The sequence below is a fragment of the Panthera tigris genome, chromosome A1 (genome assembly GCF_018350195.1).
Source record: "Panthera tigris isolate Pti1 chromosome A1, P.tigris_Pti1_mat1.1, whole genome shotgun sequence".
Classification (NCBI taxonomy): Eukaryota; Metazoa; Chordata; class Mammalia; order Carnivora; family Felidae; genus Panthera; species Panthera tigris.
In genome coordinates this window covers 205305131-205323683 of record NC_056660.1, presented here as the reverse complement: position 1 = coordinate 205323683, position 18553 = coordinate 205305131, and the positions used below count along the sequence as shown (strand labels likewise).

The 18553-nt window shown below is 38.6% G+C and overlaps 1 protein-coding gene across 1 annotated transcript in view; it reads left to right on the top strand.

Annotated features, from left to right (window-relative positions):
* The first annotated feature begins 595 nt into the window (after positions 1–595).
* C7 (complement C7) overlaps positions 596–18553 on the top strand; it is a 55697-nt gene continuing 37739 nt past the window's right edge. The window contains exons 1-6 of the mRNA XM_007095439.3: positions 596–794; positions 4657–4712; positions 6647–6722; positions 11989–12130; positions 14337–14484; positions 15534–15672. Of these exons, the coding sequence (XP_007095501.1) occupies positions 789–794; positions 4657–4712; positions 6647–6722; positions 11989–12130; positions 14337–14484; positions 15534–15672 (567 nt within the window). The 5' untranslated portion in view covers positions 596–788. The remainder of the gene's footprint in view (positions 795–4656; positions 4713–6646; positions 6723–11988; positions 12131–14336; positions 14485–15533; positions 15673–18553) is intronic.

Below are 18553 nucleotides of genomic sequence, written 5' to 3'. Positions count from 1 at the left end.
GGAACTTTCCAACGATGATCTGCAAGTCAATGGAATAAGGAAAGCACTTGGGAAAAATTGGTGAGGCTTTTAAATATGTTTGCAAAATATGATGCTGTTTTTTAACCATCTGTGAAAGTCAAGTGTGAGTCATGGATGTAATATTGTGTTAGGATATGTATATGTGTGTGTGTGTGTTGTTGTTGTTGTTGTTGTTGTTGTTTGTTTTGTTTTCCTTTCTTTTTATTGGAGGAGGTGTGGAAATTCTACTCCAGAATGTTCCGTTTACCTCCTGAGTGACAGAACTGCATTTAAATCCTTTCATCTCAAAGTTTGGTGTACAACACACTTTAAGAGAATCATGAAAACATCTATTTCATTTAGAAAATTGAAACAGGAAGGAGGCTTATCCTTTGCCTTGTACAGGGTCTCCTTTGGTTGAAAATCGCTTAAACATTGAACTGAGAACATTTGTTGCCTTTCTTGATTTACAGATGTTTTCTTAGAACTACATTGCCAAACAGTCCCAGCTGGCTGTAGCTAAGGCCTGTGTAAATTGATAAGAAGCATCTGGCTTCAAGACACCAACTAAGTACAGGGGCAGGCTCTTTGTGTCCCTAGAGAATCTGGTTGGGGTAGGAACTAAGTCTCAGAACCACTTGCTGTGTTTATGAGTGAGTGCCAAGTTAATCCCCAGCAGGAAGAGACAGGGACAGAGCCCACTGCTGGGCTCTTCCCACTGTTGAAAATTCACCAGGCGCTCAGCGGAAATTTTCTTCCTTTCTTCTGACCTGAGTGTTTTCCCAAACATGAAGGTAAGATAATAATTTCATTACTTTTATAAGTGAAGCAATCTCAAAAGGGAGTGAGGCTTAACTGAAATGGCTCAAATAAGGAGAAGACATGGGGAAATAGGAAAGAGAAAGATATGGGGATAACTTAAAAAAATCCTTATTTAAATATATTTAACAATTCAGACAAAGTGAATTCCTTTTTCTTGTTTTGCAGTAAAATTAGTGGTTCGAAGTTATGGAAATGAGAGTGGAGACTATGTTTATGAAAGTCCTGAGACAGCCATCAAGGAATACAATAGTGCCATTGTTATTTTTAGGGAAAAATACCCTGTCGTGTATTTTGTTTGTTTGATTTGCAGCTATGCAATGAGTCCCCATGATCTGACTTATCTAAGAGCTTTATAGAAAAGTGAGTTCGGAAACTTGGAACTTTAGAATTTGGAATCCTGGACCAAAGGGTCAGGAATGTGAGAGTGGAAGACACAGAGAGAGGAATGCAATGAAAGGCTTACCAAATGTACATGTTGGCCCAGTGCAATATAGCCAAATGTTAGAAAAATTACTATTCAACTAAATATAGGACCGAAGACAGCAACTTCAACTCCAACTTATTTATTTTTTAAATGTTTTATTTATTTTTGAGAGACAGAGACAGAGAGAGAGAGAGCACACAAGCAGGGGAGGGGCAGAGAGAGACGGGGACAGAGGACCTAAACAGGCACTGCCCTGACAGCAGCGAGCCCATGTGGGGCTTGAACTCATGAACCATGAGACCATGACCCGAGCTGAAGTTGGCCACTCAACCCACTGAGTCACACAGGGGCCCCAATTTTTGTATCATTTTTAAAGTTTTTGAAATGTTTATTTATTTTTGAGAAAGACAGAGCACAAACAGTGGAGGGGCAGAGAGAGAGGGAGACAGAATTTGAAGCAGCTCCAGGCTCTGAGCTGTCAGCACAGAGCCCAACACGGGGCTCGAACCCATGAACTGTGAGGTCGTGACTTGAGCCGAAGTCAGTTGCTTAACCAACTGAGTCACCCAGGTGCCCCAAGTATCATTTATTATTAATTTACGATTGTTCTATCTTGTCCATTTGTTAAGATACTCTTGCTGAAGGTGGGAAATGATAACTTGATGACTTGTTTTCAGGGACTTAGCTAGCAAATTCAAGAAATTCTTTTGGTTAATAGATTCAGCTTGTGTAACTCATGAACAGAACTGCCTTGTAATCAGGCAGATCTTCAGAAGTTACAATAAGGAGTATGTATATGGGGAAGGTGTTGGCAAAGGCACTGCTGAAAAAAATGTATATTCCCTAAAGCTTGATTGAAATTCTTTTAAAACACATGTAATAATAGAATGTTAAGAATGAATTTTTTCATGATGCCTGCTTTGGCTGAGAGTCAAAGGCCAAGAAGAATAAGTGCTCAGCATCCCCACATTTTAAAGTGAGATACTGGACATTCAAAGCAGTTTTACAAAAGGATAGTGTCTAGTGACCTTTGGCTATCCCCATCCTCCAGAATATACAGGATCGTGCCCTTTAGAGTATAGGGGATGTAGGGAATCATACTCTAGTCATGTCTGGGAAAATCTAAAGGCACAGGCTGGTTCCCTAGCCTGCCTTTAGCAGAGTTAATCAACACAGCATTATTGGTTACATTCTGGACATCCAGAGTCTGACAGGATAAGGATGTGTGCAGGTATCGCATGGACACAATGTGGACCTTTAGAAAGGAGCCAGACTTGGGTTGTCAGGGCTTCTGCCTGAGAAACTGCCTGCAGGATGAAGCAACTCCAACAGGCAGCATCCATATGGAAAAGCAGTCCCAGGAGGCAAGCACTGGGGAGAGTCAAGTGTGATAAACAAAGAGATGAATCATTTTTGCCAAGAGCATAGTGGTTGTAGATCACCAATGGGGGCCATCCGAAGAACCACAAAAACACAGTGGGAGATAAAGACTTGGCATTCAAATATCCACCACATCCTGGGTCACCATTATGGACTCCAGCTGGATTAGTCACACAAGACCCTTTTTGGCTCTTGTCCCTCTCCTGCTGCTGTGACTTTGAAGAAGACAGAGGCAGTCTGGGGATGTGGGGAAGAAAAGCAGAACAAGGAGGAGGAATTTGGAATCAGACTCCACCCCACTCCCATTATGAGCATCCAGAACCCAGGAGTAGGAGAGACACTTAAAATTGGATATTGAATTGAAATTTGACTGTTAGAGTGTTTCAGAATCTTTGTTTTCCAAAAATGTGACTATCTGTTAGTGCCTATGAGTGACTAATAAAGCTATGGAGATAGGCTTTCCCAGGGACGGAAAAAGAAGTTGACAGCATGGAGTAAAGATATATTGTTGAAAAACAGAAAAATTAACCCAAACCCTTGTAGGTTTTTTTTTTAATTGTTTTTAATCCTTGTAATTTTTGATTAAAAACAAAACCTGTAGAAGGTGTTGCTTTATATTATGTGCTTTACCTGCTCATTAAAAAAATCACATATGTATTCATACCTCCCCCACTCATTTCCAGGATGCCCACAGCTGTTTGGTTATGCTAATCAGAATAATAGGCTAAAAGCTTCTGAGAACAATAAAAGACAGAAGTGGGCAACTAGGACTTTACAACTGAAAGGAAGATACCTAATAAGATGGCAGGTGATCTAGGAAGGCAGGGAGAAGGATCTGGAAAAAATGTTGGGAGGCCACTCCACAAATACATTGAAAGAAAAGGTTTGAGGAGGTCAGGGAGAAGAGAAAGAATATTGGCCTGTTAAAATATGGAGTAAGATGGTTTTAAGGACTTTTACACTGGGTTATATATTGAATACAATTGATATCCTTGGAGAATCTCCAGGAAAGATTTGAATGATATTCCCAGACACCCTCAGTTGTCAAAGTAGGGAAATACATAAAAGTAAAAAAAAAGTTAATAGAAATTACCTATAATTTTATTACCAGAAATGGACTATTATCCTTTATTATATTTCTTTCTAGATTTGTTTTTAATACATGTTTGACTTTTCAAACAAAATGTAATCCCGTTTTATATACAATTTTGTGACCTTCAATATTTAGGCTGGTGCTGTCATGGACAGATGATTGCAACAGGCCTCACAGGTGTTTTAAAAACCAGAGGTGGGGCTCCTGGGTGGCTCAGTCGGTTAGGCCTCCAACTTCAGCTCAGGTCATGATCTCGCAGTCCGTGAGTTCAAGCCCCGCGTCGGGCTCTGTGCTGACAGCTCAGAGCCTGGAGCCTGTTTCAGATTCTGTGTCTCCCTCTCTCTCTGACCCTCCCTCGTTCATGCTGTCTCTCCCTGTCTCAAAAATAAATAAACGTTAAAAAAAAAACAAAAACAAAAAAAAACCAGAGGAGCTGCCCATAGAACTAACGGGCAGGGTGAGGATCATGGGCCCTCTGGCTGGGGATGTGCCTCAACTTTTGGTTGACTCTTCATTTATGAAACTTACTTCCCTTCTAACTTCTCACTCTTGGCTGGTCTTTCTTCCAGGCTTCATCCTCTTTGGGTGTCTTCATATGTGTTGAAGTTAGAGTGAAGGAGGGTAGAGAAAGGAATGAAAAGATGATGGGTCCTTAAAGAAATGCTCTAATGAGCTATATTTTCTATTTGCTTGGCTATGACATTCCCCAGTCCCTAGCCTTCTTTACAGAAATGAATAGTAAGAGGTGAGCTCAACAGAATTGTATTAAACTTTTATTTAAAATGGAAACTTAAAGGACAAACAGAGTCAGGGAGCCTTCTCCATGCTTCTTTCCTTCTTTATATTCACAACTCACAAATCTTGACTTGCACAAATGTATTCACTTTCAACTCATTAAAGAAATATAAACTAAAGTAATGCTTTATTCTCCCCCCAGGCAATAAGTTTTTTCATCTTGGTGGGATTTGCAGGAGAGTTCCAAATTTTTTCAAGGTGAGAATGTTTTGGATTGTATTGGAGATCATTAAAAATTATTATTTTTTTTATTTTTAGGAAGTTCTTTATCATATGGCCTGATTTTAACATTGCAGCCTGAACATCTTTTTCCCTTCAACACTTATCTTTCTGCGTTTTGAGAAAAGGCAATGATAGCAAAAGCTTGTTTTATTCTCATTCTTATTTTACTTCCCATAAGGAAGAAACTTGAAGACTAAAACTACCTCAAAGTTTTCTTCTTGTCCCAGTACCATGATTGTACCTGCAATTCAGAGAATTGCACCGACCTTAGAATTAACACATCTTGGAGTAGAATGTGATCTTTAAATGTAGTCATTGCAAAACATTCTTTAGATTTTAAAGGTTGAGAGTTTTTTTTTCTTAATTGAAATACAGTTGATACACAATGTTATGTTAATTTCAGGTGTACAACATAGTAATTTGACAAGTCTATACATTATGCTGTGTTCCCCACAAGGGTAACTTCCGTCTGGTTGAGAGGTTTTTTGTTTTTTTTTTTTAAGAAAATAGTTGTGCTGACTCTTGAGACCTGGAAAAAAGCCACCATCATTTACTCATGGCTTTCTCTTGCTTTCACTGTCAGTTTGATGGGATAGGACCAGGTCAGTTCACGTTTTCAAACTACAGAATATGTGTCAGGGGCTGTGCTAGTGACTGGGGACACAAAGGGGGCCAAGTGTCTGAGAGTACACAGGGTGATACAGATCTTGAAACAGTTGATGTCAATATAAATGTGCTAGGCCTCTGGGAGAGGCCTGCATGGGATACTGTGGGAGCACAGAGAGATGAGACCAAGCTGGCTTCCCTTCCCAAGCCTCAGTGTTTGGGGAAGGTCTCTGCCTGTCCCTGGGGCACAACATAGAACAATAGCAAGTTCCGATTGTTTAAGGGTCAAAAACAGTGAGGCATTTGGATCATTGGCCCATGTCAAGACTACAAGTTAGCAAGTTTGGCTTGAAAAAAAACATGAGAGGCACATGCACTTCAGATCAAACTTCTTACTTTCAGGATCACCTCACAGGCTTAAGATAAGCACAAATCACCTTGACTGAAGGTGTCCCAAGGCTAGGAATCTGCTCAAAATCCAGAAATCAGGATTCTGATTTCCTTTACCCCTTGTAAAATATGCTTTAAGTTAGACTTCCTTAATCGCTGAGGATGAAGTCATGATATGCTCTCTACAAAGCTGGAGTTAAGCATCACACAACAGATTCTCCATTCTTCATGTATTTTAGTGGAGTGGAATTGTTTAAGCTCAAATGGACACTACTTGGATGTGTTCTTGAGGAGTAGCCTAAATGCACAGGGGGAATATTTAAAAATCAATTTCTGTCCATTTCATCTTTGCCAGTTCTTAGTTTTTCTCTTCTGATAGGGTCTTTTTAGAGCCTTTTGTCTTCCACTTAAGAGTTTCTGTTATAACTCTTTAGTTCATTATTCAGAATCCTTTCAAAGACCATATACCTTCCTCCCACAAGTTCTCACTTACCCTTCCAACTGTGAACACTCCTTTATCTATATTTCCATAACACATTATACTGTATATATTTTTGTTATGAAATTGATCAAAGTAGGTACATTGCATTATGGATCATGTTTGTATTATTATATTATAATTATTTGTTTACATATGTGTCTTTGTCCTCTCCTCTATCAATGGTCAGTGATCTCTCTGTTATTGTGTCTACAACTTTAGTATCTAAATAGTGCCTGGTACATTGTAGATGCTTGATAAGCGTTAATCTTGAGAAAAGTTGGTTCCTTCCACATGTATTTTTATAGATCTTGGGATACTTTTGATGTCTCTTAAAAAATTGTAAAGCAATTATTTTTTTTTGAAATATTTTTGACTATTCTTTGTGCCCCCTACCCCCCATTATCTTTTTATCTGATTTATCATAATTTGGCAGTGCTTCCTCTCCAGTCAATTGCCAGTGGGATTCCTATGCCCTGTGGTCAGAATGCAGTGGTTGTACCAAGACTCAGGTAGGACCATACAAAACTTTGTATTTATTGTTTCCTATGCAGAAATAGCTTAACATATAGACAAAATGACATTAGCTTTTGAATGTTATTTTTTATGTTGAAAATATAATTGGTAGTTTTAAAGGGAGAAAAGTATGATTCTAGTGATTAATAATGTAATAAAGTAATTTCTGCGTTTCCTATTTTTCTTGCAGGACTTTTCTAAATCTTACATTTGAGCCTAGAAATATACACAGGATATAGCAATTCACTAACTCTTTAACTAGAGAACTCTTTATTTATTTATTTTTTTTTTAATTTAATTTTTTTTTTTAGCGTTTATTTATTTTTGAGACAGAGAGAGACAAAGCATGAACGGGGGAGGGTCAGAGAGAGGGAGACACAGAATCTGAAACAGGCTCCAGGCTCTGAGCTGTCAGCACAGAGCCCGACGCGGGGCTCGAACTCACAGACCGCGAGATCATGACCTGGGCCGAAGTCGGCCGCTTAACCGACTGAGCCACCCAGGCGCCCCGAGAACTCTTTAATTAGAGGAATAGAGTAGCATGAAATGAAGATAGTAGGTAATTCAAAATCTGTTTCATATTTACTGGGTTCAACTTTTCTTCTTATCTGAAAGGAATGCTAACAAGTAGCAAAACTTTGTTTCACCTAATGAGCTGAATGATCATGAAAAATGAAACATTTGCACCTTTTTAAAAAAGATTTTATATTTAAGTAATCTCTACACCCAAGGTGGAGCTCGAACCCACAACCCCAAGATTGAGAATCACCTGTTCTACTGACTGAGCCAGGCAGGTGTCCCTGTATTTTTAAACTTTTTAAACTTTAATTTCTGAGTAATACAAATAAAATACTGGACTTGATCTGGAGATTATAAAGTACTTCTAAAAGTGTTTTTTTTTCCCCTTATAAGTTATTCATTGGAGGAAACAGGAAGGTCTAAATAAAGAAAACACTATTTACAATTTTACCATTTAAAAGAAACCGGGCGTGTCTGGATGGCTCAGTTGGTTAAGCGTCTGACTCCTAATCTCAGCTCAGGTTATGATCTCAGGGTCCTGAGTTCAAGTTCTGCATTGGGCTCCACACTGGGCATGAAGCCCACTTGAAAAAAAAAAAAAAAGCATGAGATTTTAGAGGTGCCTGGGTGGCTCAGTTGGTTGAGTGTGACTTCAGCTCAGGTCATGATCTCACAGTTGGTGAGTTTGAGCCCCACAATGGGCACATGTTTGTGCTGACAGCTCGGAACCTGCAGCCTGCTTCACATTCTGTGTGTGTCTCTCTCTTTGCTCCTCCCCCACTTATACTCTCTCTATCTCTCTCTTTTTTTTCTCTCTCTCTCAAAAATGAATAGACATTAAGAAAAATTTTTTAAAAGAAACCAATATACCATCATTTTGGTATTTATTCTTTCAATTTATCTTCTTTCTCTATGTTTATAATTTTTAAAAATACAATTGTTTGATTAAAGTTTTATATTCTACTATTTAAAAATTTTTGTTTGTTTGTTTATTAAAACTTTTAGAGAGAGAGAGCACAAGCTGGGTAGAGACAGAGGGAGAAAGAGAATCTTACGCAGGTTCCATGCTCAGTACCAAGCCCAATGTGGGGCTCAATCCTACGAGCCTGGGATCATGACCTGAGCCGAAATCAGGAGTAGGATGCTCAACCGACTGAACATGTAGACACCCCTTTATTTGTTTATTAAAAAAATTGCTTTTAAGGTAAACTCCATGCCACACGTGGGTCTCAAACTCATGACCCCGAGATCAAGAGTCATATGCTCCACAGACTAAGCCAGCCAGGTACCCCTATATTCTATTTTACCATGATACTCTCAGCATGAATTTTGACAGCTGTATTATTTGCCGTTATATGAATATACCCATCTTATATATCCACTTTCATATTGTTTGAGATTTAGATTACCTACATTTTTGTTTGAGTGAAACTTGAGTGAATATTTTTGTACATAGAAATCTGTCCTCTTTTCTGATAATTTTCTTAGGACAACTTCCACAAATATAATGTTCATGTTAAAGATTCTAAATATTTGAATGAATAAGTGTTTTTATTGAGATATACTTAACACATAACATTTATATTAGTTTCAGGTCTATAGCATGATTCTATAGTTGCAAAATATTTTAAAGGTGGTTCAGCTTGAATAAAAATGTGTATTTAAAAATCACTTTTTAATTCTTAAAATAACAGAACTGTATTACAGGAGATAATTTGTTTTATTTTTTTATCAAAACAATTTTTTTAGATGTTTATTTTTGAGAGAGAGAGAGACAGAGCGCAAGCAGGGGAGGGGCAGAGAGAGGGAGACACAGAATCGGAAGCAGGCTCCAGGCTCCGAGCTGTCAGCACAGAGCCTGAGGAGGGGGTCGAACCCACAAATTGTGAGATCATGACCTGAGCTGAAGTTGGATGCTTAACCGACTGAGCCACCCAGGTGCCCTGATAATTTCTGTTTTGAAGCATCATCATAATCATCATTTTCATCAAACATTTAGTACCTACATGAGTGGTATTTACAAAACCAGTTACTCGAATGTGGAATTTGGCTTTGGGCAAATAGATGACTACTCTGAATACAGACAGGCAAATGGGTCCATGAATAACAAGGCAAAAATCAAATACTGACCACAGAAAACATTTTTATAATTTAAAAACAAGCTAAGAAGGAACACTAAATAGAAAGGGATGAGAGGTATTTTTCATATTAGTAATTTTTTTCTTTGCATGAAGGTCATCATGCAATGATTACATCCCTAGATGGTAACGACAACATTTTCATCCAGAGAGAGACAAGTGAAAATGGAAACGGGGTCATAAGATCAGAAGTTGTCAGGTGAGAATATGGCTGCTCACAGTGGGCAGCTGTCGAGGTCATCCTTGTATGTGGAGAGAGGGAAGCATTACTTAGATGAACAACACAATCTGTGCTTTGGAACTTCAGAAAAGGACAATTTAAGAAGACACATTATGAGAGGCGTCTTCATCAATCAAATACAGAAACTAGAAACTTATGAAGGAACTGCACTGAGTTCTATTCCCCTCTCATATTCCTCCATGGCTCCTCTGCTCAGATACAATGGAAGGTGCCAGCACCAGGCCCAGGTTGACACACAGCTGCTCAGAGATCAAACTGCATTACCGTGACCCTTTGTCCCAATGAGTCCCCACTTCTAACCCAGTTTAGGATGGATGAGGAGATTCAACGTTGGTTTGTGATGAGGGATAGAAGCAAAAATGTGTTCGCATTTAGCCCAGAAGGCTGACCTATAGCTGCGTAGTTCCGATAAGTATCAAATATGTACTGGTTGCTGCATTCTTGAGTCTCATGACTGTTCATCTCACTTGTTAATATCAAGCTGAATGATAAGCATCGGAGAAATCCTGTGCAACTACTTTTAAGAGTAGAAATTTGAAAAAGACATTTATGATCTAATATTCCCTGCACGTCCCCTCCCCTTTGAGCACTTAATATAATAACCACCATCTTCACACAGTAAAAGTGCAGCTCTTTCTCCCCATGGGCCCTGTCCCCGTGCTATAATAAAAGCACCTTTTTGCACCAAAAATGTCTCAAGATTTCTTTCTTTCTTTCTTTTTTTTTACTTTTTCCTTTTTTCTTTTTCCTTTTTAATTTTTTTAATTTGTAATTTATTTTTTATTTTGTTTTATTTTTTATTTTTTTAAATTTACATCCAAATTAGTTAGCATATAGTGCAACAATGATTTCAGAAGTAGATTCCTTAGTGCCCCTTACCCATTTAGCCCATCCCCCCTCCCACAAGCCCTCCCGTAGCCCTCAGTTTGTTCTCCATATTTATGAGTCTCTTCTGTTTTGTCCCCCTCCCTGTTTTTATATTATTTTTGTTTCCCTTCCCTTATGCTCATCTGTTTTGTCTCTTAAAGTCCTCATATGAGTGAAGTCATATGATTTTTGTCTTTCTCCGAGTGACTAATTTCACTTAGCATAATACCCTCTAGTTCCATCCATGTAGTTGCTCAAGAATTCTTCCTTGACCATTCGCTTCTGACCCCACATCAGTTTGTAGATCCAGTCTTCCCTGTTGATCTTTGCTCAAGGTTTAAATTCTCTGGAATGTCAGATTCTTTTTTTTTTTTTTTAAATGGGGAAAAGATGAGTACAGGAAGAGGCTTAAGTGATGCATCTTTGATTGCTGTTGGGCAGGAAAAGGATTTTGTGGACCTTAATTTTTGTTTAAGTATTAGATATATGTGTTCACATTGATAAAATGAACTTTAGGATGACTTAGGTGTTTCTCAGTTGGCTTGATGATTTCCTCAATTTTCCCATACTTTCTCTCCCAGAGATTTGCCTTTGACATATTTCCCACTTCAGAGGCCAGTGATTTTTATTATCTAGTAAAATTCCGTTGCAGAGGTAGCTTCACCTTTGGATGACCGAGGTTTTGTGCTGTAAATTTGACTTCCATATTAGCATCTTTCTCTCCAGATTTATTTTGCATTGCCTTCCTGAAGAAGGCTTACCATTCAGCTCAAATCAATTGCCACCATTTTTCTAAAGTTTTTTTTTCCTTTTTTTTTTTAAGAGTTATTTTTTATTTTTTATTTTTTTGAGAGAGAGAATGAGAGTTCACCTGGGTACACACGAGCCAGGGAGGGGCAGAGGGAGAGAGAAAGAGAATCTCAAGCAGGCTCCTTGCCCAGTGCAGAGCACCACATGGGGCTCAGTCTCACGACTCTGAGATCATGACCTGAGCCCAAATCAAGAGTCGGCCCCTGAACCCACCTGAACCCAGGTACCCCTCTAAAGGTTTTTCTAACTTTACTTCTTAACCATTGTTCCCAGTATCCTTCCCGCCCTCTGACAAAATCCATTTCTCCTTTCTAGTTGGCACACAGCTTGAGCAGAAACATTAAACGTTCTATATCGTAACTTATTTGCTTATATGTCTACCCAACTAACTCTTTCAAGTTGCTTTTTTTAAGAGCCACTGTTTTTATTACTATTATTTTTTTAATACTCAACCCTGAGAATAAATACATAGCTGGGAGAATGTCACAAATAATAATCCAAGTGTCACTTGTCACCCACTCCAGGACAAGTAGGTCTGTGGGTTTATTGATTTGGGAGGTTTTACATCTGTGGAACACCAGAACAATTTCCTGAACGCTGTTTCTTCAATTGCATTAATTTCTCTCAGATTTGTTTCTCAAATAAAGGAAAGGAGATATCAGAAAGTACTACCTGTTCTGTGTTTAGACTCGCAGGCGGTCAATAGCTGTTTACGGACAGTATGGCGGCCATCCCTGTGTCGGAAATGCATTTGAAACACAATCGTGTGAACCTACCCGAGGATGTCCAACGGAAGAGGGATGTGGAGAGCGTTTCAGGTGTTTTTCAGGTATGTTTTCATAGGCTTGGCAGGCAGGGTGTAATTTCAAATGCTATTTGGTTAACTTGCTCAGTATGTATTTGTTGACTTTTACTGAATGTGTATCGGCCTTAAAATTAATTTCAGGCCAATATCAGTAGGATTTTTATTGGCATATTAATTACATACTCAGCTATCATTATTTAGAATGCAAGAGGAGGCATCTGGTAAGAAAGGTAAGGATACTCCTCCCTTCTTTGAAAAGAAATATGGCTGTTGCCAGACCCAAACGGTTCTTGACATTGCATTGTTGGCGGAGATGTAGAGTGAGTCCGGTACACCGAGATTAGGCAAAAATAATGTTACTGCCCAAATTATCATTATGTTTACAAGAGAAGCAACTCTAATTAGCTAATCAAGGAGTAATACAGGTCACTTCTATACACTGGGTGATTGAAACACAATTTCAAGTTTTGGCATTGAGTATTATTTGACCTAGTGTTTATGTATCATTTGTGCAGTGAAGTTAATTCAACGTTTACCAAATATTCATTATTATTACTATGTTCCAGATACAATGGTAAGGATTGTGGATATACAAATGAAATGCTTAGTCTCTTCCCTGAAAAATATTAAAGTTTATGCACAGAATAGTTCATAATTAATCTCTGTGTTAGAAGTGCTCCTCAACAAGACCTGTCAAACTCCTATTTTACTTTCAAAACCCAGATCAGGTGACTCCTCTTTTCAGAAGCATTCCTTAACTTCCCAACTGATAGAGATAATTAACAAATCACTTCTCTGTGTTCCTTACATACATTGTACTATCTGTGATCTGGAGAATTTACTGGCCTGGTTATCTCTCTTGGAGACAGTGAACTCCTTGAGGATATGGATTATATTGCTTTAATTTTTTAATGTTTATTTATTTTTGAGAAAGAGAGAGACAGACAGAGTGTGAGCAGGGAGGGGCTGAGAGAGGGGGAAACACGGAATCTGAAGCAGGCTCCAGGCTCCGAGCTGTCAGCACAGAGCCTGACGGGGGGCTCAAACTCACAAACCACCAGATATGACCTGAGCCGAAGTCAGATGCGTAACTGACTGAGCCACCCAGGTGCCCCTGTTGCTTTAATTTTTGCATCTGGAATACTTGGTACATAGTAGACTGTCCACAACATTGGATCGGATTGAGTGAGAGCATAGTGGGATGCATGCTATACCGTCAGGACAGTTGCATGCAATGCACACTATGAGGACACAGAGGAAGGACATGCACTATAGCCTGTGGAGGAGGGATGGTCTCTAAGAGGAGATGATGTTTAATTTGGTCCTTGAAGGACAGGTTGGTGACAGGTAGAGAAACCCTTCTAGTCTGAGGGAACCGTAAGTGCAAGGTCAGTGGAGATGACAGAAGCCTGGCCTTTTATTCATGCAGGTGTGACTATCGTATCAGAAGCTGGTAGGAGAATGGCTGGAGATGATGCTGGGGAGGTAGGCAAGGGTTAGATCATCTGATATCCTCCAGTGCTTCCTTGATTCCTGGGATGTATGTCTATCATAGCAATTACGTTGCTGAATTATAATGATCTATGTCTTCATAGTCCTTTCTGTTAGCTTGTAAAGTATATGAAAAGCCCAGCATACCATTTTTATTTATATTTGTACCTAACACTTGGAAGAGTGTCTTGCACAGAGTATATGCTAAAGACGTGATGAGTGTTAATCTTTTGATCCAGTTTCTATGCTCTCAAAAGCTTACACATCAAATCACCAAAAGAAGCAGAGCTTTGACATCTTGGTCAGTGATGGCAAAAAATAAACTGAAAGTTGAAGGGCAGGATGTCAATCTATCTTCCCAGTGGTCGGCACTGTTTGATTCTGGAAGATTCAGACAAACTGCTTGGTTATGGGTGAGAGCCTGGAATTTGAATTCAGCTTCTATTTTCAATTTTGTGTCCAGTTGAGGTCAGAATCAGTTTTGTGTGTTGTAATATGAGGACCCAAATAATCACCAGTCTTTTCCTGGACATCTTGAGGACTGATCTCAAATTCACACTAGAATATTAGTACAATATTGGGAATCAAAGGCAAAACCCTTTCGATCCCAGGTAGTTTTTCCCTTCTACCCTCTTTTATTTATTTATTTATTTATTTATTTATTTATTTATTTATTCATTCATTCATTCATTCATTCATTCATTCATTCATTCATTTATGGGGCTTATCTTGTGTACAGGCCAGTGCATCAGCAGATCTTTGGTTTGCAATGGGGATTCTGACTGTGAAGAGGATAGCGCTGATGAAGACAGATGTGAGGACTTAGAAAGCAGACCTTCGTGTGACCTTGATAAACCTCCTCCCAACATAGAACTTACTGGAAATGGGTAAGGTGCTGGCCAGTTTTCTGTGCACACTGATGGATAGTAGCTTTTCATTTTGTTTTGTTTTATTTTATGGTTTGGTAAGTCTGATAACAAATCACCTAATAGCTCAGCCTTTGGCTCAGAGCTCTTTGCCACATCCTGAAACTTTTCATTCATACCTGTATACTTGAAAATGTATGTGGTAAATGCAGAGTGTCCAATTGTCCCTAGACTGTCCTGCTTTTAGTGCTGGAGGTCCTATGTCCAGGGACACCCCTCAGACCTGGGGAAACCTGGATAGTTGGTCACCCTATGGGAGAGAGGTAGAAATAGAGAGAGACAGAGGGAGAGAATTGATTCAATGACAGTGATGTGAGGCTCCTTATGAGAATGAAGAGACAATAGAGTAAGAACAGAGAAAGAAGAGAGAAAGTAACGTATTGGAATATTGAGGCTTGAAAAGTAATTGTCTGAACTGGCTGGGAACTTTCATTTTCAAGTGAAGTTGGGACAGTCCCATGTTTGTCTTTCCAAAAAGAATTCTGAGGAATTTTGAGGGTCAGATCCAAGTTGAAGATTTCAAGACTTTAAAACAGTCTATTTTAGAGTGATAGAAGTGGCTTTTCTATCCTAGTTTAAAATTCATTAACAGAAAAATGGTAAAATTACTCTAAAGAGTATACCATTCAGTATACTAAGAGGCAAATTAGTTGAAATTTGTTGTAGAAAGTTCTTTCTCCTCAAGAGTCATCTTAATTGTATTGGTTTTATTTATAGATTCAACTCAAAACCAGCTGTTGCCATAAATACAAAAGGGCTATGTTTTCCAAACATGTTCTTAGGCTGAAGGATGTTGGATTTCTCCAGTTATTAGTTTTAGCTATTATACCACCCAGGGGAGGTTGGATAATATATGGTATGCATTAGGACATTGTTCTCTTTATTTGAGCTCTCTCAAAGAGATACTTCACTATATTTCAAAAATTTCTGGAAGTTCTTCTTCAGAAACTGCTATTTCTGATTTCTAACCATCTTTTCTTCCTTCCTTCCTTTTTTTTTTTTTTAAACAGTTACAACGAACTCACTGGCCAGTTTAGGAACAAAGTCATTAATACTAAAAGTTTTGGTGGTCAATGCAGAAAGGTGTTTAGTGGGGATGGAAGAGATTTTTATAGACTGAGTGGAAATATCCTCTCCTATACATTCCAGGTACTTAATTTCATTGATTTAATTTATTTTTAATCTGTGAATTATTGCCAGAGGTCATTATTTATATGATATTGATTTTTTGGTATTTGTTGAGAATTTATTTGTGGCCTAATATTTGATCAATTCTTATAAATGATTTATATGGGCTTAGAAAGAACACATATTCTTTAACTCTGGGGTACAGGGAAATGATACTTTAATTTGTCTCATTTAAGCTGAAATATTCTTTTGCCTCATTTTCAAGTCCATGGACCACATGGGCCCCAAATAGGATGGTCTGTCCCTGTACAGTGTCAAAACTCAAGGCCCTGGCCATGACTGGTCATGATAATCTCTTCGCCACTGCCACAGTGTCAGCTCACTTAAAAATGCGTTTACTGTTAAATTGTAAAATATTTCATATATACAAAACAGTGTAAGTAACATAAACATACAGTTTGAAGAAAACTAATTAGATGAATACTCATATATGCCAACCACATACCTTAAGAAATAGAACATTGCCAATGACTTAAAGGCTCCCATCTACCCCTCTCTGGTCACATCCTCCCCACTCTGACAAACCACCATCTTCTGTTTTGTATTAACCACTTCTTTGTTTTTCTGTATATGTTTATCTCATATGTATTTGTCCCTACATAAAAAATTTGTGATTAGTTTTATCTATTTTTTGCCATTTGTGTAAATAAATCTTATAGTATATGTTCTTCTATGACTTTTTCCCCCTCAAAAATCACAGTTTTGAAATTTATTCATGTTAATCTAGATGACGTTTTTTATTGCTGGTTCTACTTTTTTCTTATGAAATTGCCTTGCACATTCTTGTGCATGAGTTCCATGCAAATGAACTAGATTTTCTCTAGGGCATACACCTGGTACTTGGATTGCTGCCTTGCAGGTTATCATAGGTTACACTTTACTCAGTAAAGTTTCCAAAATGGATATATCATCAATTAATACCCGATCTGCAATGTGGAAGGGTGGCCTGTGCTCCATATCCTTGTGAACGTCTGTATTGCTAGACTTTTAAATTTTCCTTAAGGTCTCAGGGTCTTCTTTCCAGGCTTCTGCTTCTTGCAAGCTGTTTCTGTCACACATGCCTAACCTCATTCTATTCCATGATTTCAGCACAAAATCCACTCACACAAAAAACAGTTATGGCTTTAGGGGGAGAATCCTGAACATTGGAAGGGGATATTCTGTTGGAGTAGTGCCAACACATTCCACAAAAATGGTGGACATCCTCTGTCTTAAAACATCTGTCCTTAGAGTGCCAGTAGGGGAGAGGGGCAGAGGGAGAAAGAATCTTAAGCAGGCTCCATGCTCAGCATGGAGCCCAATGCAGTGCTCGATCCCATGACCCTGGGATCATGATCTGAGCCGAAATCAAGAGTTGGAGCTGCTCAGGCGCCCAAAACATCTGTCTTTCTAGAACCTCAACAGATCAAGATTTCTGGTCTCATCTCATTTTGGCATCTTGTTCTCTTCTTCCAGGATCTCCTCTCTCATTTCTTTCCTCCCTTCTTCCCAGAATTCTAAAAATTTCCAGTTCAGTGCTTCTTACCTCTTAGTCCCGAATTTGTAAACTAAAACTATTGGGATGTTCAGATAGAAGGGCTTTTCGTTTACCAAAATAAACCCCCTTCAGAATGCAATTTTGATTATAAACAGCAAATAGCATCATCCTCTGACTTACAACAGAATAAGTTATATTTAAGAGTTATTGTATCATGAAAATGGAAACTGGAACCGATCTGAAAAATAATGATAGGTACCAATTTTTGATGACCTACTCTGGCATCTGTACTGTTTTAGGCAATTTGTATAGGTTTAATCCTCATAACATCTTTGGAAGGTAAGTAATATTTTACTATTGTATATATGTAGAAATTGAGGCTCAGAGGACTCCAGCTGACTTGCTCTAAATCGCCAAATTAGTAAGTAGTACAGCTTGGATCCAGCCTGTCAGACCTCACAGCCCTTTGTTTTTCTAGTATGTTTTACTCTCCCAGTATCTTGTATTTAACTGCTTTTTCAACTCTAAATTCTATATGGTGTATAATACGTATTGTAATTTAACCATTGGCCAGAAGGGAGAATGTGACATAGGCATATGTAGAAAATTTTTTTCTCCTATTCCTAGGAGGATGGGTTGATAATTCTTCATAATTATAAGAGGGATAATTGCATATATATTTTTGGATCAAATTTAGAATGTTACAGAGCAGAGAAAATAATGAGAGAATTTCTGACATAGTTGGAGGAAAGACATGCTGGAAGTCTGCAGTTTCTGAAGAAGAGAAATAATTTAATAACAGCACAATCCTGACATTCATTTCCCTCAGCATGGCTTGGTTTTTGGATTGACATCTGAAATGCCTTTCCAGTCACTGAATTTGAAGGAGTTTGTCAGAGTTAGAGGGAAATTATAGAGATGTTTTGAGGATCCAGCCTGAGGGAAGTGAGATGGAAGCAATGAGTCAGTCCCTGAAGTGCTAACCCCATGTGGATATGCAGGTGGTAAGTGTCTTCCACAGGCAGGTAGACCTGAGGCCACTGGGTGTTCAGCTGCCTCTGAGTGGAAGATGACTTCTGACTTGTCGGAACATAAACATTAGTAAGTAAACACAGAACAGAATCAGTTAATTTCTCTTGTGATCTCTGTTTCAGTTTTGAGCATCGTAGTTTATCCAGGGCAAACCTGGTCTCTTGTTGACTACGCCACTTTCTTTGATGCCATGCACTTTCTCTGTCTCCTCATATTTTTCATCCCACAAGGAAGCCTTTGACACACAAGCACATTCCTGCTCCATGGTCGCTTTGGAAGGTGCCCCTCCTGTAGTTGTCTGGGAGGCTGCCGAAAGACTTTTTGTTCATTGTC